This window comes from Panthera leo, chromosome B3 (assembly GCF_018350215.1).
Source record: "Panthera leo isolate Ple1 chromosome B3, P.leo_Ple1_pat1.1, whole genome shotgun sequence".
Taxonomy (NCBI): domain Eukaryota; kingdom Metazoa; phylum Chordata; class Mammalia; order Carnivora; family Felidae; genus Panthera; species Panthera leo.
This window is the reverse complement of record NC_056684.1, coordinates 145,925,892-145,948,902: the sequence shown is the minus strand read 5'-3', so window position 1 is coordinate 145,948,902 and position 23,011 is coordinate 145,925,892. Positions and strand designations below refer to the sequence as shown.

Sequence of the window (23,011 nt, the reverse complement as noted above, 5' to 3'; positions counted from 1 at the left end):
CTAGGAAGGTGGGCAGGAGCCCAGAGCCAGGTGGGGTTCCAAGGAGGGTAGTGCAGCCCAGGGCTCCAGAAGAGGAAATGCCCACTCACTCTCTGAGGAAGTTAGCCAGGAGGGCAGCCGAGGGGCAGGGGGTTTATGGTAGCTGGAGGAGGGGGGAAGGAGGAGTTCAGGTGCAGGACTCAGGGCAAACACGCTGAGGTGGTTTCCCCAAACGTGACCGGGGAGGTGGTCGTGGAGTGGCGTCCCTCCCCCACCATAGGCCCCCTTCCCGACGCCCTAGCCTGAACCTCCTCATCTGGACGGCGAAGCCGCGTCGTGAAATCTTCCAATACGGAACAAATTGGCCAAAAAGTCGCAACTACCAAAAAGTGCCCAGCTGGCCACTGGGGGTGGAGAGAGCCCAAAACGTCCATCGTTGTCTTGTAAAGTGCCTGCCTCTGCCTCGGTCCCAGACACAGGAAGGGCTTCATCCTGAGCACCGAGGCCCTGCCCCAGCTGGGAAGGCGGACGCTGACCTCCCTGCAAGGGGACAAGGGTGGGGAGGTGCTGCTGGGGATGGGCGGGCAGGGCCCTCGCGTGGGAGGCAGGGCCACCAGAGGCCAGCATCTCAGGGAAGCCTTCGGGATCCTGAGCTTCCCCACAAAAGGTAAGGATACGCCCCTCACAGAGCGGAGTGGCATTTAAGAAGACCTCAGGAGACACCACCGAGCCCCTGCCAGCTTCCACGCGGCTTTCTCCTCTTTCCAGACTAACATCCGGCGCCCTGCCCTAAACCAGCCCTGAGGCGGTCGACAGATCCCGGGTAAATTGCAGAAATTCAATGTCAATTGCAGAAATTCTATGAATTCATCCATTAGTTAGCAGTGCAAACAGACATTCACAGGGATGTTCTGTGCGGCTAAGTCCACACATCCGACAACAGAGAAACTGGAAGAGGGAGGGAGGAGGCGAGGGGCCAGCGCAAACCCCGTAGAGAACGCTCCTGAAGCAGAAGACGACTCCCCAGGAGTGCCACCAGTCACGAACGAACATGAGAGGAACGTGCGATCGCTAATCAGAAGCCCAAGTAGTGGATGACAAAACAGCAGCCTGGAAGCAAGATTAACGCTGAGGAAACTCGCTTCCTCACAATCACAGCATTCTGGAATGAGTGTGAAACAGCACGGGGCACGACGTCAGATTACCGATGGGGCAAAGGCTGGAGACCATCTGCGGGCAAGACAAAGCAACGGAAACAAGAATTTATTTGTTCGACGGTTACTTGTGGAACGTCTGCTTGGTGCCACAGTTTAGATGGGCGGGGGGGCAGGGGCAGGGGGTAAGGAGACACGATCTCTGCCCTCGGGCAGCACACAGCCCAGTGGGGAGGAAGGCAGGGATGATAATACACGATGAGGTCACATGTCCTGAAGAGGGTGGGGGGACAATTGTTGAGAGAGGTCAGGACGTCGGGAAGGAGGGACCCTCAGTCCTGTGCAGGTGCGGCACCCCTCAGGGCCCACGGGGCGTGGGCTTCGCCACTGGAGGGCTCGGAGTGACCTTTCTTCGGGGGACCCCTGGCGGCGGCACCCGGTGGGGGCTGAGAAGATGCAGAGGCTCCAGTGGCAGAGGGCTCGGAGGGGGCGCAGAGATCGGTGTCCCGGAGTGACAAGGGGCCTGCAGGCCGTGCTCAGCAGGATCCGCACTGAGGCCTACCGCGCCTGAACCCGGCCGTCAGGGGTCAGTAGAACTGTTTATCGGGAAGCACAGATCGCAGACACAGCAGACACGGACAGAAAGCCAGGTTGACCCTCACTTCTGCAGTGACACTCAGAGCGGGAAGACCCAGCCCTGAGGGAAAGACGGTGTCACCCAAGACAGGAAGGGTCCCCGGCCAGCTCTGGTGTGGGTCTAAGGGCCTCAGGAAAACCTCTGTAAACCTAGAAGAATCCAAGAAATAAGGGTCTTCAGACACATAAACCCGGACCTTAAATGCAGTCAATGAGGACAGAACCCAAACAAAGCCCGAGTGGCCGCGTGGGGGTGGTGAGCTCAGGCCGGTGTAGACCTGAGACCCCCGCCAGCCCCCAGTGGGGGCAGGGCCCGCTCCGCAGCCCTGGAAGTCAGACATCAGCCAGCGCTGTCTGAGGGGAGCCCGCTGCCAAAGCCACGTGACGCTAGCTCTTGATTTTTGCAATTTCTAAAAATAAACTTAGGAGAAGCTTTTAAACTTGGGGTGAAGACGCATCTAATTCAGCAATCATGTTTTCCCTTTAATTTTTTTTTTGATCTTCAAGGGGGAGCTCTCTACTTTATTCCCACGTGCCCTCTGCCCTCTGCCTAGGCCTCTAGAAACCCCCGGGTGACCTTCACCTGACATCAATGGCCTTATCTTGATGAAATTGTGGGGGAGATTTTAAAACTTCATCCTCAGGTTGTTCAACAGTGAACACACGTGCTCTTGCAAGGCCAACGAAGTCCTTTTTCTCAGCAGGGGCCCTGGGAGGGGCCCTGGGAGGACACGAACAACACGTCCCAGGCACACAGCAGTTCTGGGGCGCTGCAAGCTCCCCCCTTCCCACCTGGCACGTCCACAGCAGCCTCTGCTCTCTGTCCCAAGCTGGCCTGCCTCGTGAGGACAGACAGGTGCTAGGACACCACGCGGTCAGCACGGGCAAGCCTGCGTGTGGGACACTGTCCCCCCCTGCCGCCAGAGCACCCCAATGCCCTCAGCCCAGGGATGTCTCCAAAGGTCTTCCCTAACTCAGAGGTGTTCCCTGATGGGCCACCACCTGGGGGTTCCCCGTGAGTCCTGGGAGGGACGCGTTGTCGCTACTGGAGCCAGAAGAGACACCCGCCTGGCTGAAAGGAAGGGAAGGAGCCGGTAAGAGTGAACATACGGTGGGGAGCACTGCGGTGTCCCTCAGGGGGGCCCGGGGGATGCCCTCAGCAGACGGATGCCGCCCCAGGACTCTCCCTCCCCGCTCATCCTACTGCCGTGCACCATCTGCTGGATAGACCCCGCCCCCCACCCCGCCTCCCAGGGACTCTCGGCCGGGCACTGTGGACACCTGGGGCCCCGTCATTCTTGGTTGCAGGGGGGTTCTGTGCTCTGCGGGATTGAAACAGCACTCCGGTTCTGCCCACTCGATGCCAGGGCCGCCTGTGGAAAGCAGAGCGCCCCCCAAAAGATGTCCGCGTCCTCACCCTGAACCAGCGCGCGTGCCTGTCCGCGTCCTCGCCTTGAACCTGCATATGCCAGGTTCCACGGAGCGGGGTGGTGGAGGGGGGGCTGGGACTGCCAAGCCAGGACTTCAGAGTAGCCGCAGGACCAGGGGCCCGACATCAGCACGGGGGCCTGAAGTTGGAAGACGTAGAAGCCCCCGAGAAGACGTGCGGCAGGGACAGAGGGACGCTACGCCGCTGGCTTTGAAGGTGGAGGAAAGGGCCACAGGCCAAGGGTTGCAGGCAGCTTCTAGAAGCTGCAAAAGGCCAGACAGATTCTCTCCAAGACCTCCGGAAGGGAAGGCAGCCCTGCCCGCACCCAGGCTGAGGTCTGCTTTGGCCTCTGCAGACCTCACAGTCCCTGCGTCTGCTTGAGGACGTGAAGTCTGTGGCCGTCTGTCAGGGCGGCCGTAGGAACCAACGGTCCCGGTGACAGCAAAACCGTCTGCAGGTGGTGAGTGACCCCTGTCCTGGGCCCCGCTCTCCTGGGGAAGGTCCCCACCTGCCCCGCCGCCCAGCCTCTCTGCTCCGCCGCTGTGGCGGGGAGTGTGGGGTGCCTGGCTCCCAGCTGGGGAGACCTCATGCAGGGGAGAGGCCCTGACACCACCTGGAAGGCAAAGGGCTGGCTCTTCCAGCATCCTGGACCCACCACCCGCTGACTGCAGCCTTGAGAGGCTCCCGGCAAGACCAGAACTGGTAGCTCAGCCCAGTGAACCACTGGATGTCTAGTGACAACACGGGAGTCCTTTAAAGTCACTGGGCGACAAAGAACAGCAAAGTACGCGTCACTACGTCCTAGCCGTTGACACTTCAGCTCCCACTCTGGACCGTGAGCACTGGTGGGGGTGGGGGTCTTCCTGCCCAGCATGGAGCCTGGCGCCTGACGCCCACCCCCCACTATGTCATCGGAGGTCCCTAGGGAGGAGGGGGAGGGGATCGCGATGTCCCCCAGGCCCTGCCTCCACCTCACCCCAGGGTCCTGTGGGGCAGCAGCATCTGGGCAGGACGGAGCCCAGGCCTGGGGTTCTTCACCTCATCTTGTCCACAGTTCCCTCCCCCCAGCTGCCCCCACACGGAAGCCAGGTCAGCCCGAGAGTCCATCACCAAATCCAGGGGATGGTGCCCGCCGCCCACTGTTGTCTGTCCAGTGCCCCCGAGGGCTGGGAGTCTGCGGTCACCTCCCTCCTTCCTGCCCTCTCCAGCTTGATCTCTCCAAATGTGGTTCTGCCTCGTCACCCCCGGCTCAGGACTCCCCACCCCCCCCCCCCCAACCTCCAGAAGCAGACACCATGGACCACAGTGGGTCCAGGGCCAGCTCTTCATGGTTACCCCGGGCCCTCTGCCCACCAAGCACTGTATGGAGGTGGGGAGGCACCACCTCCTCCAGGAAGCCTCCCTCTGTGTTCCGCACCCTGTCCGTGTTCTGCTCCCCCAGGGTTATGTGTGCCCCTTTGGGCCTTCCGGGGGAACAGGGCCCAACATAAGACCTGGTGTCCCCAAACTGGGTGGCATCAGTACCCAGCAGTTCATGACATTCAATGCCCCCCTCCTGGAGGACAGGGCTGGGCAGAGGACTTGGTCATGACCAGGCTCTGTACGTGGGGCCTGTGAGGGCAACATGCCCCACTCCGCGTCCCAACCCCCCTCGCCCTGGAGCCACTCGCAGCTGCTTGACCCCAGGAAGGTGTGGGGGGCTATCCTGGAAGGCCCCACTCTGCCCTGTCCCCCAGGCCCCTCCCGGTGGCCTCCTGGAGGCTGGGCTGGGGCAAGGCACCCCTCCCACAGATGGCCTCCAAGGCCTCGGGCAGCCAGAGGGTCCAGGAGGACCTGTTCTCCCATCTGAAGACTCATGAGCCCCTGGTGGGGTGTGAAGAGAGCTCAGCCGCCGCCACCCCCCTCCCCGTGCCCCCCAGGAAAGGCGCTGAAAGACAGACACTGGGCTGAGACACCGGGCTCTTAGGAGGGCGGTGACCTCGAGACCTGCGCCTCCAAAGTCACGGTCTGCCAGAAGGGCGCGCTCGGGGCCAGGAAGGCTTGGAAGGCGTTGGCGGCCTCGGAGGGCCTCGGAGGGTGGGGGAGGAGCACGTCCTTGTCCACGTCCTCGGACACCAGCTGGGCCACGAGCCGCGAGAGGTCCTGAGGGCAACCGCGGGGTCAGGGGGCGGGGCGAGCCGGGGAGAGGAGTCGCTGGGCAGGGGCTGTCTCGCGCCACGCGCCGCCCGCCCCCTGCAGTCCCCTCCCCACCGCCGCCCCGCGCCTCCCGCCCCCTCCCGTCCCCCCGCCCCGCCGCCGCCGCCCCCCGCCCCGCACACCCTGGAGTGGGAGGGGGGCCCGGCGGTCCCCGGCCTCTCCCGGCCGCCCTGCACGGCCAGTCGCCGGCGCTCGTCGATGCTGACGCTCCAGCGGTGGCTCTGGCGCCCGCTCTCCGCCGGCTGGCACACCTGCGGGGACACGGAGGCGGTGGGCGCGGGCCACACCTGCGGGCCGCCGACCCTCTGCCCCTCACCTCGCGCGCCCGAGGTGCAGTCTGCTCGCTCCTCCCCGGGCTCGGGCTCAGCCTCCGGGTGTCCCGCGCTGCGGCCTCAGGCCCCGTGGCCCAAGGCGGCTCTGCGCCTGGGGCCCCGGCCCCACCACCTGCCTGCTTCCCTGCTCGAGGGTAGGCCCCTGGACCGCGAAGTCCGCACAGCCAAGGCCCCAGCCCTCCCCACTGGTGCCTGGAGGTGGGAGGCGGGGGGGGGGGGGGGGGGGGGGGGCCTCCCCAGCTGGCCCGTAGGAGCCTCAGGACAGATGGGACCCACAGGTGGGCTGCTGCGTCTCAAGTCCCTCTGGAGTGATCATAAGGAGAGACTGGGGGACAGGAAAGAGTCCCCGCCCCCCCCCCCCCTTGTTCTGGAAGAGGAAGATGGAGTGTGGGAAAGAACCACTCAGACAGCAAGCGTAGCTCAGCGCAAATGTGGCGTGGCTCAGACAGGTGGTGCTGCCCCTCCCTCCCTGTGGCCACAGCACTTTGGCGGTTCCTGCTAGGGTCTGCTGCCCCAGGATGGGGGTGGGGGGGCAGGTCCGCAGCAGAGCACCTGCTCTGAGGATGCCTGTGTGCTCCAGGGCGCCCCTTGGGTCCCCGCCACCGGCTGTGAGCGCAGCGCCCCAGGGGGACCCGTGACACTGGGAGGCAAGCAGAGGACACACAGGTACTGCTGACCTCAGACCCCCGAGTGGAGAGCGAGGGTTCGCGCTGTGGATCAAGGAAATCGTTACAGAGCGTCGTTATGGCAAATGTGACTGATAATCAGGACTGGCAAGACGCCAAAAACCCGGCACCTGGGGGCTCAGTCGGTTAAGCGTCCAACTCTTGGTTTGGGCTCAGGTCACGATCTCACAGTTCGTGGGATGGAGTCCCAAGTCGGGCTCTGTGCTGACAGTGGGGAGTCTGCTTGGGATTCTCTCTCTCCCTCCCTGCCCCTTCTCTGCACACACGTGCATGTGTGCACGCTCTCTTTCTCTCTCAAAATAAATAAACGTAAAAGAAAAAAAGATTAAAAAAACAAAAACGAAGAGATCATAACTAGGTAACAAATCACGAGGAAACTGGATCATCTGTGTAGGCCAACATCCAGTGAATCAAAGGTCCGGGAGGAGACTGCCACAAGAATGGGTGCACGCACGCACTTCCAGAGTCGAGAGGAACGGGGCTCCAGGCTGGAAGGGCTCACACAGGACGAGAGGAGACAGACCTGCACCAGGGGTAGAGCTGTGCCATCAGAACGGTGGCAGTGGAGGAAGAGCTCAGAAAGTCGCAGAGACTGAAAGGCAGGGCACATACAAAGGACCTGAGGTCCGCACCGTCTAGGGCATTGGGCAGCAACACTAGAGTTTAGAGGCAATACGACAATGCCTCACAAATCCTGAAAGGAGGATTTCCCACTGAGAAATGCCATGCAAGTGTGGAGGCAGAATAAAGACAGTTTAACAACTTTATAGTCGAGGACTCAAACGTCTTCTGGACCCTTCTGGGCAGCTGTTAGATGAGGCAGTCCACCGAAACAGGGGAGCAAACCAGTGAGTGGGGAGTCTGAGGGCCCAGGAACAGGGGTCCTGCAGAGGAGGGGCTGGCGGGGCACCCCAGACGAGCAGCCTCCCCTGGGAACAGAGCTGGCCTCCGGACTTCCCCCAAGCGCGGCCTGTGGGACTCTGGAGCGGCCACGGGCAGTTGTCCACGTGCCTGGGGCTCTGAGGAGGAGTGAGCTTCATTAGCACAGGCACAGCAGCTTCTGGATGTGGCTGGGGTCCCCAAGGAGAGTGTGCATAGTGAGGACAGGATCCCCAATCCTGGAATCACAATTCAGGGAGGCCAATTCTCAGGTCATGGGTAGCACTGGGAGGGACAGAGGGAGACAGCACTACGCAGCCACCCTGAGGGGCCCCGCCTGATGTGTCAGGGTATTTGTGGGAAGTATCCAGCGCTGGGGGAATTTCGGGAAAGGATTAATAACCTGTGTGTAGCAGATGAGGGGGGTGTGTGCCACGATTAACTCCAGGGAGAAACAAAGAACTGTGTGTGTGTGTGTGTGTGTGTGTGTGTGTGTGTGTGTGTACCTGCTGGTCATGGTGCTCTGTGCTCAGTGGATGTGCTACGTGGGCGAAGCCCACATAGTTACTGGACAGCAAACACTGCAAGCGGGTTTAGGGAAAAAGCCTGAAACCATATAGTGGGGGCAGGTGGGGTCGGTGCCGTACCCTCAGTCTCTGGGAGGCAACAGAATCAGAAAGTGAGGAAGCGAGAAGCAGCAGTGCCCGCACGCTCGTTAAAGCTGTGGGAGCAGCCACGAGAGCTGGAAGAGTGGGTGCAGGGCAGTGCCACTTGCGACCCCAAGAGCTGGGGCAGGGCTCTTGTTCCAAATTACGTGTGCGTGTGCGTTAATAAAAGTAGCACAAAATCTTAAAAATAAAGACTTCAGTAATTAAGATGAGCGATCTAATAGTCACGGAACACGCGCACATGACTTTGACCCACAGAGAGCCACGCACGCTCTCACCCAACAAGTGGAGCACCGCACACATCAGCCTGGTTTCAGGCCACCGGCAAAGCAGATGCGCCAGCACGGGACTCGTTAGGGTCACAGTAGGCGAGCGCAAAGCCACACAACGCAATGAACGATTAATGGCAGAGGCATATTGGCGTGGGCTTTCCAAAACACCCTTCTCATCCACCCGAGTGAAAAGGAAACTCCGTACTATATGCCGACTCACTTAGAAACGAGCAAGGATCCAGGGTGCACTCCTGTCCTGTGAAGATGAAGTTTTAAATGCTGGAAAGTTAGAAAAAAGCCACAGACCAGATTGCAAAGCAGGAAATTCAAGAAGCTAGGAAAAGAACAACAAAAGAAATTCACTGCAAGTTAAAGGCAGAAGGAGCAAAGATTAACGAATAAGTCCACAGGGGACAATTATCACCAGTCGGCTTTCTGAAAACCCAGCAGGACAGAACGACTGGAGTCCCCCCGGCCCCAGGCACGGTCCCCGTCACGTCGGCCCATCTCCTCCTGCCACGAACTGTAAGTCCACGTACTTCAGACGCTCTCCCACCCAGTTCTGGACACAGCTCTCCTGCTGCTGTGAAGCGCCTCTCCGTGGACTCTGGTTGGGAATGGCATACGTGCCACAGGCATTCCTTCCAGACGTCTTAGAATGTGTGTCTTTGAAGCCTTGAAAAAGTGCAGTCAGATTTGTCAGGATTTCCCCTCGTGGGTCTGTGCGTGGCCCCAGGGAGGAATTTCCCACTGAGAGATTTTTTTTTTTAATTTTTAATGTTTATTTACTTTTGAGACAGAGAGAGAGAGAGAGAAAGTGAGCGAGCTGGGGAGGGGCAGAGAAAGAGGGAACACAGAATCCAAAGCAGGCTCCAGGCTCTGAGCTGTCAGCACAGAGCCCGACGTGGGGCTCGAACTCACGTGATCCTTAAGATCACGACCTGAGCTAAAGTCAGATACCCAACCGACTGAGCCACCCAGGGGCCCCTCCGTGAGATTCTGACAATGCTCTCACACACCCTCCTGGCACATCCGTGGTTTGGTCCTGACACTTGGTGTGCGTTTGAGGACACGTGAGGAGTCTACCTTACGATCTCCTCAATGGGCAGCCAGTTACCCCGACACCATTCGTGGGAAAGTCCGTTTCCTCACTGTTCTGCAATCCGTGCGAAGCACAGATCAAATCCCCGGACTTACACAGGGGCCCGTTTCCAGACTATTGGCACCGGATCGTGGACCACTCGCGCGGTCTGTCTGTCCCCACGCCGTACAATTTTAATTGCTGGAGCTTAGAGCAGACAAGCGGTGCCTGCTCTTCTGTTTCAAAATTCGTGTCTGGTTTCTTTTCCAAGTAAATTTGCAAAAAAACACCTTTATTTTTTCAAATAGTATCTTTACTATGCAGTGATGTATGCACATTTCTGAACCCTGAATAAAGGAAGCCACGCTGCACACACACGGCACCACTTGCTTTCTTCACTCACGAGCACGTCTGCCGGGTCACCCTGCTGCCACGTGGAGAGGCACCCACCCGCTCTAACTCCAGGCCGAAAGGCAGTTTGGCACCGAAGCAGGCCGCGAACAGATGGGAGACTGTGCGTGGGAGGTCCCCATCCCACTTGGCTGGAACGTTCCCACGTTTCTCTCCATGCACATTCATGCGCACATCGAGGGACCGGGTTGTTTTTAATCCATCTGACGATGGCTGCCTTGTGAGCGGGGCGTCTGGTCTCCGTGCGTCCATCGACCGGACCGACGTCGGCGATTACACCTGCTGCGGGACCTCGTGCTTTGTCTTGTCCCTCCCTCGGTGTACTCGCCTCCCACACGCAAACTCACCGAACCTTAAGTTAACGGGTGGCCCCTCGGGGGGACACCGGAGGGCCTTTCAAATACACAGCGCCACTTGCAGACGCCGTCCTGACACTCGCGCCATCACAGGCGCACATCCGCCCACCCCGAGTCTCTTGCTTCTGGGCACCCCCTCCCGTCTGAGATCACCTTCCTGCTCTGTGAGCTCTGTCCTTCACAACCGGGGTGAGGTCCTGCTGGGGCAGATTTGTTTTCTCTTATTTTGCCTACCCTTTTATTTATTTATTTTCCCCTCTTCTTAAAAGACTACTTTTGCCGGGCGCGAAATTCCAGATTGACGGTTACGTGCTCTGCCGAGTCAAGCTTCTATATTGTTAATGCCAGGCTGTCACTCCCTTCCAGACTCTGTCTCCTCTCTGATCGTTCCTGACATCCTACCTTTGCCCCTGGTGCCCTGCCGCCGCACTATGGCGGTTCTCGGTATAGACCCCCTCATTTCTCCTGCTCTTGGTTTGCTGGGCACGTGACTACGTTAGACCGCCCGTGTTAGCCAGCCTCCACGGTGGCATCCAGAGATCTGTGCCCCTGGTGCTCAGGCCCTGTGTCCTCCCTGCCACGTTACGTAGTGGTGACCTTGTATCCAATAGGAAGTTGTAGACACGATGGAGTGTGAGTCCAAGGCAGTCCTAAGACACTGAAGCTTCCTCCTTGTTCTCTCCTGAACCTTCCACTCCGGGGGAAGCCAGCCTCGGGACACGAGGACTCGAGCAGCCCCAGGAAGAGGGCACATGGTGAGGAGCTGAGACCTCCTGCCCACGGCCAGCACCGACTCACCAGCCATGCGAATGAGCCCCTGTGGAAGTGGATTCTCCAGGCTTATTCAACTTTCAGATGACTACGGCTCTGACGTCTTGCCTGTAACCAGAGCCAAAGCCACCCAGCTAAGCAGTTCCCGAGTCCCTGACCTATAGAAACCGGGACAAACATGTTTATTGTTGTTTTAAGCTGCTAAGTCTTAGGGACACTTGTTACACAGCAACAGGTAACTAAAACATGAATGGAAACATAGGTACATTTAGGGTAAAATTTTCAAGATTCATGGAAAGTTGTTTTTTTTTTTTTAATAGTATTGCACTGAATTAGTTACTTTGGGGGAACGTGGCAGGTTCAAAACATTAACTCTTCCCATCAAATAAGGTGGTAAAGCTTCCCGTTAGGTATCCTCTGTGCTACTCAGTCTCGTGCCACAGTATTCATCCCAAGAACAGACTCGTTCTCAGGGACTTTGCAGTTTCTGTTGTTAAAGGGAATGCATCCTTTTTCCCACTTACATTTTCTGGTTGGTTATCTTTAGTATGTGGAAAAACCATTAAGTTTTCGACGGAGATCATGTATCCAAGCTTCCTCTTTTACTAGTGGCCTTTTTTCTTAAGGGGCTTGCACGGATTTCCTAGACAGACAATGGATTAGCTGCAAAGAGTGACCGTTTCATCTTTTCTTTTCGGGTATTTATGGCTTTCATTTGCCTGACTTCCACACAGGCCGGGTTCCCGGTGTGTCCATCGTCATGGTGATGCCCTGCGTTCCTGCCTGCTGCCCGCGCCTGTGAGAAACACTTCTGGTGAAGACCACCCAGGGCTCTTGATAGCCGTGCTTTATCGGGTTACAGACCTGTCCACCTCTCCTTACCTTACTAAGAATCAGCAGCTTTTCCCCGCGTACTCATTACACTTCAATTTTACAAAATTGTTTTTAATTGTCATATTTGTTTTGTTTTAAAGAAAACGTACCGGAATTTATTTTTCAGTATCTACTGAAGTAATCACACGGTCTTCCTTCTCGCTTAACGTAGACCATTTTACCAAATGGGTTTCTAAATTCCTTTGTCCTTGGGGTACGGTATTTTTTGTACATACACAACTGTATTTACTCAACACGTAGTCATCTTGCACCTACTCTGCCGCCCCCCTCCCCCCACACCATCCGAGGCACTGGGCGCAGGGCTGCGAGGACACAAAGTCCCTGGTCTCCTGGAGGGTGGAAGCCTGGGAGGCACCATGGTCACGAAGTTGGTCTTTCCGACGCTGCTGGGTTTCCCTGCCCCGCATTCAGGAGCTCTCCACCTGCGCCACAGTCAGATGGGCCCATCGCTCCCGCCCGCCCTAGTCCCAGCCCCGCTCTCCCGCGGCGCTGGCGTCAGGGCGCAGCCTGCTCTGTACGCACAAGTGGCTTCTACGCTTTCAACCTCACCGCCGGGGAGAGCTCATTTCCTAATCGCTGGGGACTGCCCACCCTTACGCTCTTCATTTAGGGCATTTCTGGGACAACTTTAGAACTCTCTTTGCCGTCTTCAGGTTTTTAAGAGTCAATTCGGGTGACGCAAATTCAGATGATCAGCTTTCACCTTTGCTTAATAACGCTGTGAGGTTTCACCGCTAACTGCCCTTCCCCTTTCCGCCGCCGCCCTCACTCCCTTTCAGCTGCATGCGGGTCTTTCTGGAAGGCTCCTCGGCTTCTCCCCTCCTCTCCCGCTTCCCACCTCTCTCTCTGATTTTCCAGGCGATTTCCTCAATTTCATATTCCAACCCTTCTGCCGAACATTTCAATTCTGTTGTTTATTTATTAAGAGCTCTGTATGATTTGCTGAAAGCGTATTTTTAAAAAAACAGAACCCTTGGGGTGCCTGGGTGGCTCAGTCGGTTAAGTGTCCGGCTTCAGCTCAGGTCACGATCTCGCGGTCCGCGGGTTCGAGCCCCGCGTCGGGCTCTGGGCTGATGGCTCGGAGCCTGGAGCCTGCTTCCGATTCTGTGTCTCCCTCTCTCTCTGCCCCTCCCCCGTTCATGCTCTGTCTCTCTCTGTCTCAAAAATAAATAAACGTTAAAAAAAATTAAAAAAAAATAAAAAAACAGAACCCTTTCCAAGTTATACGGAAGGGACTGTCTCTCTTCCAGATCCCAGGGTTTCACTTGAACACTTTGGAAGCTTTCTGCTCCCCGAACCGCCTGGCCCTCGTGCCTCGGGAGTCCTCGCCAGCTGTTGCTTGCAGCTCGGCATAAGGGGCACGGCCTGTCGGGCACGGCGTCAGCAGAGAGGTGACTGTGACATCTGTCAGCTCTTGGTCACCTGCTGCCTCCCACTTTCCTCCTGGGCTGCTCCCGCCGCCCTGGGGCTCCGACCCAGGGGCGTCTCCTTCTCAAGCACCACTCTTGCCCTGTGTCAGGGCTTCGGGAGGGATGAGGGCGCTGTTACTTGTTGACTCCCTGAAGTCCGACGGGAGGAAAAGGCAATTCTCTGCTGTGTGCAGCGTGTCAGAGTTGGACGCTTGACCGACGAGCCCGACACCCCAACCTTTCCCTTTCTTTCTGGCCTCTGGAGCTCCCGTCTCTGCAAGAAGCCCTCTGTTCTGACAACTGGGTTTCCGAGCAGGTTGCTGATGTCTGGCCTCCGTCCCTCGGGCCTCGCCCCTGGTGCCCCTGCCAGCTGCTGGGAGTCAGGGCAGGAAGGGCCCGGGGACAGCTCCTGTTATCTCCTGATCTCAGTGTCCAGTGCAGACTGGCCCCAGCCCCGCAGGGGCAGCTGGTGGGGCTCCGAGATCCAGGCAGCCTCGCTCCGTCTCTCTCCAGACCTTCCAGAACTTCCATCAGGCTCACGCTGCTCTCGAGCTCCCGCCCGCCTGCTGGTTACTTGCACGTTGCTCACCAGCACTTCCTTCCGGGGCCTTGAGCAGCTGCCTGCGCTCCCCTTTCTTCCTAACTGTCTACGTTTTCTTCTTCTGTGTGGTAAATGACACACAAACATCATTTACGGCACACGGTGCAGCGTCGTGAAGCACATCCCGCCCGCCAGCACCGTCCGTCGCCACTCACTCCCCACCCCCATCCCGTTTTCTGTCTCCGGGAGTCTGACCACTCTAGGGACCTCAAATCCGCTGCATGTGGATCATGCGGTGTCTGTGCTCCCGTGTCTGAAGCATAACGTCTTGCTGGTTCGTCCACATGGTAACATCTGGCTGGGTAACATTCCGTGGTAGTATACCTCGCATGCACCCGTGGGCGGACACCCAGGCTGCTTCCGCCTCGTGGCAAGTGTGAATCACGCCGCCGCGAACACGGGTGTGCTAGAGTCCCTGCTTCTCGGTTCTTTTGGATTCGTGCCCAGAGGGGGGGCTTGCTGGATTCCAGGGTAGTTCCATGCCTCGTCTCGTGAGGGACTCCACACCGCTTCCACGGTGGCCGTGCCACTCCACACTCCCACCAGCATGCACAGGGCTCCGATCTCCCCACGATCTCGCCAGTACTCCTTTCTTTTCTTCTGGCGGTAGCCATCCTCGCGGGCGTGACGAGCTGTGTGCTGTGGTTTTCCTTTCCACTGCCGGCCCAGGGCTGATGATGTTGAGCGCTTTTTACATCTTTCTTGACCATCGGTATAACTTTGGAGAAATGTCCAGGCCCTCTGCCCATTTTTGCTTCAGGTTGTTGCTCCGTTTAGAGTTTCAGCAGTTCATTATGCATTCTGGACGTTCTAGACATTCATCCTTTAACAGATGTGTGCTTTGCAAATGTTCTCCCATTCCACAGGTTGACTTTTCCGTGTCCTCTGATGACCAAAAGGTTTTAATTTTGATGAAGCCTAATTTAGCTATTTTTACTTTTGTTGCTGGAGCTGCTGGCATCCAAGAAATCACTGCCAAGTCCACATGAAGCTTTCCCGTCTTCTCCTAGGAGTTTTGCGGTTGTAGGTGTGTGACCCACTTTGAGTTAACTTTTGCATGTGGTGTTAGGCGACAGTCTGGGTTCATTCTTCCACTTGTGTAAACCCAGCGTTCCTGGTGCCGAGCAAGGACACGACCGCCCCCACCCATTCTCACCGAGAGTCATGGCTCATCCATCAGCCATCTCTGCCTTTGTTCCTGGTGTGCATTTTACCCCCCCCTCAGCTTTGTCGGTTTTCCACATGTGGTCACGTGTAACCGTTGTTTCTTTCACGGCTCCGGGACTTTGAGGCTAGGTTAGAAAGGCCGTCCTACGCCCCTGGTGTTGGATGAGGCGTGGCTACAACTGTCTGTCTTCTGGAGAGCTACGCCACTGCCAAGCGTGATTCACCATAAAGCCCATCTTCCCCACCGATTTGAGACACCATCTTAACCCTACACTAAGTGTCTGTGGGCATTTGAGTCAATTTCCAGACTTTCTACTTGGTTCTGATAACCATGCATCACACGCCAGGACCCCACTGCTTTGATAACCAACACTTTGCAATATGATTTCACGTCTGCTAGGGCTGAACCTACTCTTGCTTATTTTTCCATTTGACCAGTTTGACGTACCGAAAAAGAGCAGGCAAAAATTTAGCATTATTTCAGTTTATCCATTTTGGTAATCTCTACACCCAACACAGGGCTCGAACTCACAACCCCAAGATGAAAACTTGCACGCTCCACTGACTGAGCCAGCCAGCACCCCAAACATTTAGCACGCTTATCGCTGATGACGCTGAAGTGTGAAATGTCTAAGGAAGCCTCTCAGCGCTGGTGTCTCCCTGCTGTCAGTTTCTCGGTGATGCTTTGGGGCGCTTTAAAGCTTCTCTCAAACAGGTTCGCCTGTTTCCTGTTCAGCGTATTCCTTTTCCACTCGTTCATCTCCTACAGCCTGTCGATAAGCACGCGGGCTCGGCACACAGCTGTGTGTGTCCTCTCCGCTTGCCTGGGCCCCAGTCCGTTCTCCCGCACCGAACAGGCACAACCACACGTCGCCCCTGGTGCTGGTGTCACCTCGGACGCGTTCACGTCCCTCTCGTTTGGCTGCAGGACTAATTCTTCCAAGATGGCACAGGTCACCGTGAGGATGGTGACACAGCTATTGCTGGGGCTCTTCTGGGTCCTTTTTCCCCTAGCTGTCCTGCCCTTCTGCGGGATAGAGGTTTTCTTCAAATGTCTGGTACCCTTAGCCATTACTTCTATTTCACAGGGCACATGTGGACTAGGGCTCGGGGGCTGGGGCAGCGACCTGTTTCTGCTGCCTCCCATCTCACAGCCTGGAGCGGACCCTCTTTCTCTGCCCAAGCTGTGATCCGCCACCACAAGGTGACTCCTGTCGGCCAGCCCTCCCATCCTGTTCTGTTCGGTGGTCGTTTCAGCGAGATTGTTGGGAAGCAGGCGTGCGTCAGCCGGCCCAGCCCTCGGGGAGAGGCTGGGTGGCGGCAGACCCTCCATCAGGGGAAGTCTCGTTAGACCTCGGTCCCAACTTGAGGTCAATGACCTCTTGTGGGCATGTCATTACCATGTGGGGCAACAGGGACCGTGCTGACCCCTGCGGATGAAGGCGGTCCTGTGGGGCTCGGGAGGGGATGACACAGGGATGAGAGGAGTGCTGAGGCTGACTGACGTCTGCCAGGTGGGAGGCTCCCTGGGAGGCTGGCATGGGAAGGTCTGGAGGAAGAGCACTCCACACTGGGGGGAACAAAGAGAAGGGACACCCGGCAAGACATCGACACAGAGCAGCCCCTCAAGACCACAGTGGGCAGCTGACGTTGCCCGGGGGCTGAAGCAGAGGAGGGCAGCGGCAGGACAACGTGGGAGGCAGTGCCCCCAAACCAGAAAACTGGAGGTCTGCAGAGGCGGATCTGTGCCCTCTTCTGGCCTCTGCCCAACTCCCTCTCCCCTGGCCACCTCCCGCCGGACGGTTCTTTCCCGCTCCCCTGCTGCCCCCTCGGCCCCCGCCCGCCCACCTCTCTGAACCTCACACTCGAGCGGTGGCCTCTGCCCAAGAGCTGCCAGTGTGCCCCTAAGTCCCCACTGCCTATTCGGGACGCAGGCTCCCGAGTCACGCCCTCCTGGTGACAGTGACACGTCTGTGTGTTTCAGCCCCGGACAGCCCGTCCCGAGAGTCAGCCCCACACAGGGGGGTCTGCCTGCCTGCCCCCCAGGACCCTCACAGGCACTCGGGTGGGGGCCACGGCGGCAGCTCCGGGAGCCCGCTTCCCTTCTCCCGCCAACTCTTCATGTAAACCTTCGACCGCAGCAAGTGCGCATGCACACAGACCCAAGTGCACAGCCTGACAGGCTCCCGCTCACCACACCGCCGAGCCAGTCACACCTGGGAAGCACCCTGCTGAGTCCGACCCTGGCGCTCAGGCAGCCACACAGAACCTCCGGGGGTCTGGCTCCTCTGCTCCTGAAGCACCCCCTGGGGCTGGGGCGGCAGCGCCCTGGCCCCCGTCATGGCTCCTGGAACCTGGCGGGCAGCTGCTCACCTGCTCGGCATGAGGTCGGGGACAGACAGATGCCTCCAGTTTGGGGCCATCACAGGCAGAGGTTCCAGCGACATTTTGGTTACGGTTTGGGGACAAACCCCGCTGACCGCCTGCCTGCCTGGTCACAGGGTGGCTGTCGGGGGGCCGCCCTCTCGGCCCAGGGTGCGATGCTGGGGCGGACTGAGGCAGGCCCCTCCGACAGGCCAGCAGAAACAAACAGTATGGTGGCCGCCCAGCGGACACCGTGTGCCTCCCATCAGGTGCGATTCGGCCCTCCGTGAGGCTTGAGGAGCCCCTTCTACCGCACGCTGCGACCAACCCACCTGCAAAGCCAGTTCTGGGGTCCCGCTTACCCAGTCCTGAGTCTGCAGTACCTGTTGCCCTCCGCTCTGGGCGCCGGGCTGGCCCCAAGCCGTGGTCGCACTCACAGGGGGAGGGGGCTGCCCGAACTCTTGGGGCAGCGGCAGCCCCGACTTCTTCCCCAGCGAGGCATTAGCCAAATGCTTCCGGCTGTCCATGTCCAGCCCCTCGGCCAGCTTGTCTGCACCTCCCGGGCTCCCTGGGCCCCCAAGCAGATGGAGGAAGCGTCAGGCTCTGCTGGGCTCACCTTCCCACCACCAGCCAGACAGTGCTGGGCAGGCCTCAGGCTAGTGGGTGACCTGGGTCCCTCAGCTCCTCCTGCCATTTCCACCCCCCCCCCCCCCCCACATGCTACTGGCTGGAGCAACTACAGTGCCCTGCCTGTCCCCTCTCCCGGCACCCGGGTTTCCCACCTTGGCTCCAGCCCAGTGGGGGGGTGGGGTATGTGCCCCCAGCCGACAGCCGACCTCTGGGGACCTACAGAGAAGGCCAGGAACGACCGCAGAACGAAGGGCCCCACAGCTCTCCCGGCCTCCTTCCTCCCACCCGCTGTGACCTCACCTTGACTCCGCCCGGACCACACCCCAAGGCTGGCCCTCTCCCCTCCAGGGGCTCTGCGGGCACCACGGAGTGGGCTGAGGGGGGGGATCAGGGCAGGGGTCAGCAGGGCACAGCGTAGAAGGTCGGGAGGGGGGACCATTAGGGAGGCAGCAATCACTGGTGGAGGAGCAGGGTACGTGGGGGGGGGGGGGGGGGGCGCGAGGTGGGGGAGGGGCTGGGTACGCTGGGTGTAGGGGGCGGGGAAGGGTGGGGTGCGCTGGGGGTAGGGGACAGAGAGGGGCAGGGTACGTGGGGGTAGCGAGGTGGGGGAGGGGCTGGGTACGCTGGGTGTAGGGGGCGGGGAAGGGTGGGGTACGCTGGGGGTAGGGAGGCGGGGAGGGGTGCGTACTCTGGGGGTTTGGGGTGGGGCACGCGGTGAGGTACGCAAGGAGTGACGGAGGCGGAGAGGTGGGGCTCGCTGCGGGAGCAGAGGCGGGCAGACGTCGGGTACACCAAGAGCTTGGGATGGGGTGCGCTGCGGGGCGGGGGGCGGAGGGCGGAGGGCGGGCCCTCGCGCGTGGGGGCCGTCAAAGAATAGGGGTGGAGCCCACAGTCGTTCGGGGAGCCCCCGAGGGGGCGGAGCCGAGCCCGGCGGAAGTTCTGCTGCGGCTGGCTCCGCCCTGTCGCTTCTGCTTCCGCTTCCGCCCCGGGCCGCGCCTGCGCCCTGGTCCCGGCGGTCCGCCGCGGGGCGGGCGGTTCTCTTCTCTCCCCGGCTTGTCTGGAGTGTGACCTGGCGCCGCTCGGACGTGGGGGGGGGGGGGGGGGGGGGGGGGCGTGGTCTCGCAGATGCTGCCCTCCTCCGCCCTTGGGGCGTGTCCGAGGCGCCGCTCGGAGCTCGGGGCTCCTCGGCCGGAGCCCTCCCCGGGCCCCGGCCGTTCGGGCCACAGGCTCTGTCCCCTCCTGGGTCCCAGGCGGCGCCCCCACCTCCCTGGCGGCCCTCGGGACGGGGCCTGGGGCGCGCGGGCGGCCCGGGAGGAATCACACAGCAGGCGTGGGAAGGCCTGGGGTTGCTCCCCAGGTTTATTAGTGTTTTGCATCAGCACCTTAAAATAGTCCACGTGGTCACATACGTGACAGATTAGAATCTATTCCCCAAAAAGGTTATTTACATTAATCCTGCGTTTCATTTAAAAAGAAAAAAAAAAAACAAACCCTAGCAACACGTACATCCTAGAGACTAAATAATGCACGACGATGGATGGGGGTCTGCAGAAACGTAGAGGGGCACCCCTTGGCCTACAGGTTGGGACCCGGCGGTGGCAACCAAGGCCAGGCAGGTGACATGTGGGGACGCGGTCTCCCTCAACCCATGGGGGGCGGGTCTGGGGAAGGCGGTGAGGGACAAGCTCAGGTCAGGCGGCTGGCCCACAGAAGCAGGTGGCCCTGTCTCCTAAGGAGGAATCTGCCCCAGGGCACAGGCCAGACCCCGGAGAGTGGCCAGGTCTTCCCGTCTGGGAGTGAGCACAGTGCCAACCGGGGACCCTCCCCGAGCTGCAGCCATGACGACACTGACTCAGGATGCTGGCCCGCAAGCCCTGAGGAGATGGCCCCCCAGGGCTGCTGATGTGGGAGGAGAGAGGAAGCAGTGGGCCAGGCTGGAGGGTGGTGGCTGGCCCCCACCTGGCCTTGCCCGGTGGTGACTGGAGGCTGCTCCTGCCCAGGACCCGCATGCCTCGCACCCCACACCGCCCTCCGTGTGCTTGCAGCTGCGCTGACTCGGTCACAGATGGCTTTGGCTTCTGTGTCATCTTCCTTTGAGGGGCAAAGTGCTTTCACGTGGGTCCTCAGAACAGCTCCATTGAGGTAGGCAGGGCGCATGTGACCAATAGGAAAACCGAGGCACAGGTCTCTGAGAGAGTCACGGTGGCTGGGGCTGTCTGTGTGACCTCCTGGGCCCTGGGGACAGTGTGGCGGGTGAGCCCCATAGCACTTAGGCACAGGACAGACGGCAACCGGGCTCTGTAGGCCCAGCGGCATAGGGTGGGGGCGCTGCGTGCCCTCCCGTGTGCACGAGGACGCAGCTGCGGAAGGGGATGGGGAGGCACATTTGGGGGGGAGGGTCCCACGACGGGGTGGATGTGACTGCTCTCTCCGGTCCCTTCCTCCAAAGCAAGCTTTGGGGCTAGAAGCTATGTCAGGAGCCTCACCTGTACCTCCTTCCTGCAGAGTTTGACCTCTGGAAAGGAGCCTTAGGGAACCCAAGGCCCTGAGGCCCAGTGGTGGGAGCAAGACCAGCGAGGCTCACGGTCGCAGGGCCCGCTTCTGAGGATGGCTGCTGGCAGACATGTGGCACGGGCACAGGCTGCCTGAGGCGCTGGGCTCAGTGGCCAGCCTCCAACCCTGGTCCTTCTGAGCCAGGGGTCAGCCTGGTCCCCAGTGCTGTCAGAGGAAGAGTTCGGGCCATCCTGGGGAAGGTCCTCGGCCCGCAGGCAACCCTGAGGCGGGGCCACACACAAGGTCAGGCCCTGTCCTGTTCCCCAGCTAGCCCAGGGACCCCTTCCTGCCTTGGGGGAGGAAGGAAGCCGGTAGGTCACAGGTAAGGAGAGTGGGCCACCTCACTCCCCCAGGGTCATACCTGCCTGTGCCACGGGCACTGTTTTCCGAGCACAGCCTGCATGGCGCCGTGGGTGGGCTACCGCAGGGTCCCGGAGCCACAGCTGCCAACGGATGGGAACTGGTGGGCTCTTCCTGTGGACACTGGGCTGGACTCTGGCTGCAGGTCAGGGTGTCCCTTTCCTGCCGCATGGGAAGGCAGGGGGCAAGGCTACCACCCAGGGTGGGACTCAGACCCAGACCCTCACTCTAGGGGGCTTGGCGCAGAGAAGCCGGGGCTCCCTGCCTCTTCGGGGTACTCCCAGCGGTACCTACGGCTCCAGTGGGCTTGGCGCCTGTGCTCAGGCTGTGCTACCTGAGCTCTTGCTGGCCACAGAAGTGCGCGTGGGCCCAGACACCCCTCAGCCGGCAGGTGGGCCCAGGGGGCTGGGCGGGAGGAGGCGGCTGAGTGGGCTGGGGCCAACTTCGGGGCCACTGTGCTTGCCGAGTTTGGGGCAGGGGCAACCAGCAGAAGCGTAGTGACAGCTCGAGAACAGCCAGAGGGAGAGTGGCGGGGGGGGGCGAGGCGGGTGCTCTGGACTGGGGGCTAGGACACTCGACAGCGACAGCTCCGCCCCAGCCCCCGGGGGCCGCTGGGACGTCAGAAGAGCAATGTCCCTTTGGCAGCTACCTTGTAACGTGTATTTAAAAGCATTAAAAATATCTGCTACTAGAAAACCCCCACTGCCCGCGAGGCTGGAGTTTATTGGGAACCACAAGTGGGCGGTGCTGGGGCGTCTCCCGCCTGGTGGGCGGCTGGGCCCAGGCCTGGGCTGTCTGGCCTCCAGCCTCTGGCCACCCAGCTCCGTGTCTGGGCCCGTAGGCAGCCCGTGGATCTGCGCGCTGCCCGCCTGACCCCAGCTCCCTGAGGAAGCAGTCCTGGCTTTCAGGAAGGACAGGACGCGAAGGTGAGGACCCTTCTCGCTGGGGGGGGGGGCTCGGGAGGTCCTGAGGCCAAAACACACCTTTCGTGATTCTCAGAGCTCAGCGCTGTCCGCCTGACCTCCCACCCCGCCGGCACATCTGGTTATCGAGCAGGGCAGTTACCAGGCCCCGGTGGGGAGCCTCCCCGTGAGTTTCCAGGTTGAGAGCACATTCATACTTAAGACTGTTTCTCTTTGTGTTTTTAAGTGTCTCCGTAGTAAACTGAAATGTTAACAGAAAAGCAGCTGGGCCCTCCTGGCGCGCGCCGTCCAGGGCTCCGGGGTGGGGCTAGCAGGCGGACTTGGAGTGTCCGAAGATGCAGATAGGGAAGTGCTTGACGTGGGAGGACCACTGGGCCGCCAGCTGGAAGAACTTGACGTCATTCCACTCCACACCGTCGATGAGGACTGTGGGGACAGGACCGCCTGACCCATCTGCCCAGCACGCCCCAGGACAGGGCTGGGGGAGGCTGGGGGAGCCCGGGGGAGCCCCCCCCCCGGGGAGCCCCCCCCCCCCCCCCAGCCTCCAGCGGTGCCCAGCTTCTCCCTGACCGCGAGGACCTGCTCTTCCACAGCCCCTCCGCCCTGGCTGGGGTCTGCAAAACGGATTAAAACGCCGTGCTCTAAAAGCAGAAAAGCAACAGAGGAAGGCAGGGCAGTTCTGGACCACAGTGGTCGTCAGACTGGAGCTCCTGGAGAGAAAACCGTTCCGGGCTCCATATGCTGAATTAATTAGCTGCAGAGTATCTTCTATAAAAAGTCTGAGATACACAAATCAATCTCTTAAGAGAACAGAAAGGACTGAGAAATTATTTCTGAGAACAGAATTTAAAAAGCTCTTCTCCGCACACAAGTGCTTTATCCAAACGTGTGATACGCATTTCATGGCAAAACGAAAGCGTTTCCAGAGGTGAGTTTTCAAGAACACTTCAGCCTTCCCTGGTTCGCTTTCATACTTTAGACGGGACCGATGGGACCTTGGGTCAAGGACCTGACTCCCCGCGGGTTCCCCTCTGAAGGAAGGACACGTGGACAGGTGACCTCTCACGAGTCCTGAGAGCCTCCTGCCGCCCCGCCCCCTCGCCAAGCACTCACCCCTCAGCATGTTCTGCTGGTGCTTGGCCGTGCAGATCAGGCGGCTGATACCCTCGATGCACTGGCTCTTGGACTCCACATCCTTGTCCTTGGTTTTCTTGGGCAGAAACATCACTAGGAGGGAAAGGGCTGCAGGGCTCAGCCACG

At 59.8% G+C, this 23,011-nt stretch overlaps 2 protein-coding genes across 6 annotated transcripts in view; both read right to left on the bottom strand.

Moving 5' to 3' along the window:
• Positions 1-1,171: 1,171 nt before the first annotated feature.
• TEX22 (testis expressed 22) lies at positions 1,172-19,924 on the bottom strand. Its single transcript, XM_042943230.1, has 7 exons — positions 19,875-19,924; positions 18,604-18,918; positions 18,216-18,289; positions 17,648-17,853; positions 5,517-5,645; positions 5,177-5,340; positions 1,172-1,919 (listed from the first exon to the last, which is right to left on the bottom strand). Exons 1-7 carry the CDS (start codon positions 19,922-19,924, stop codon positions 1,721-1,723), a joined length of 1,137 nt encoding a protein of 378 aa, XP_042799164.1. The 3' UTR covers positions 1,172-1,720.
• Positions 19,245-23,011, bottom strand: part of PACS2 (phosphofurin acidic cluster sorting protein 2) — a 55,571-nt gene continuing 51,804 nt past the window's right edge. For 2 of the 5 annotated variants that reach the window (XM_042944489.1, XM_042944490.1), the window contains exons 23-24: positions 22,865-22,978; positions 19,245-22,177 (exon numbers count right to left, since the gene is read on the bottom strand). In XM_042944489.1, the coding sequence (XP_042800423.1) occupies positions 22,059-22,177; positions 22,865-22,978 (233 nt within the window). In that variant the 3' untranslated portion in view covers positions 19,245-22,058. The remainder of the gene's footprint in view (positions 22,178-22,864; positions 22,979-23,011) is intronic. The other 3 variants (XR_006204116.1, XR_006204117.1, XR_006204118.1) reach the window with 3 other exon arrangements.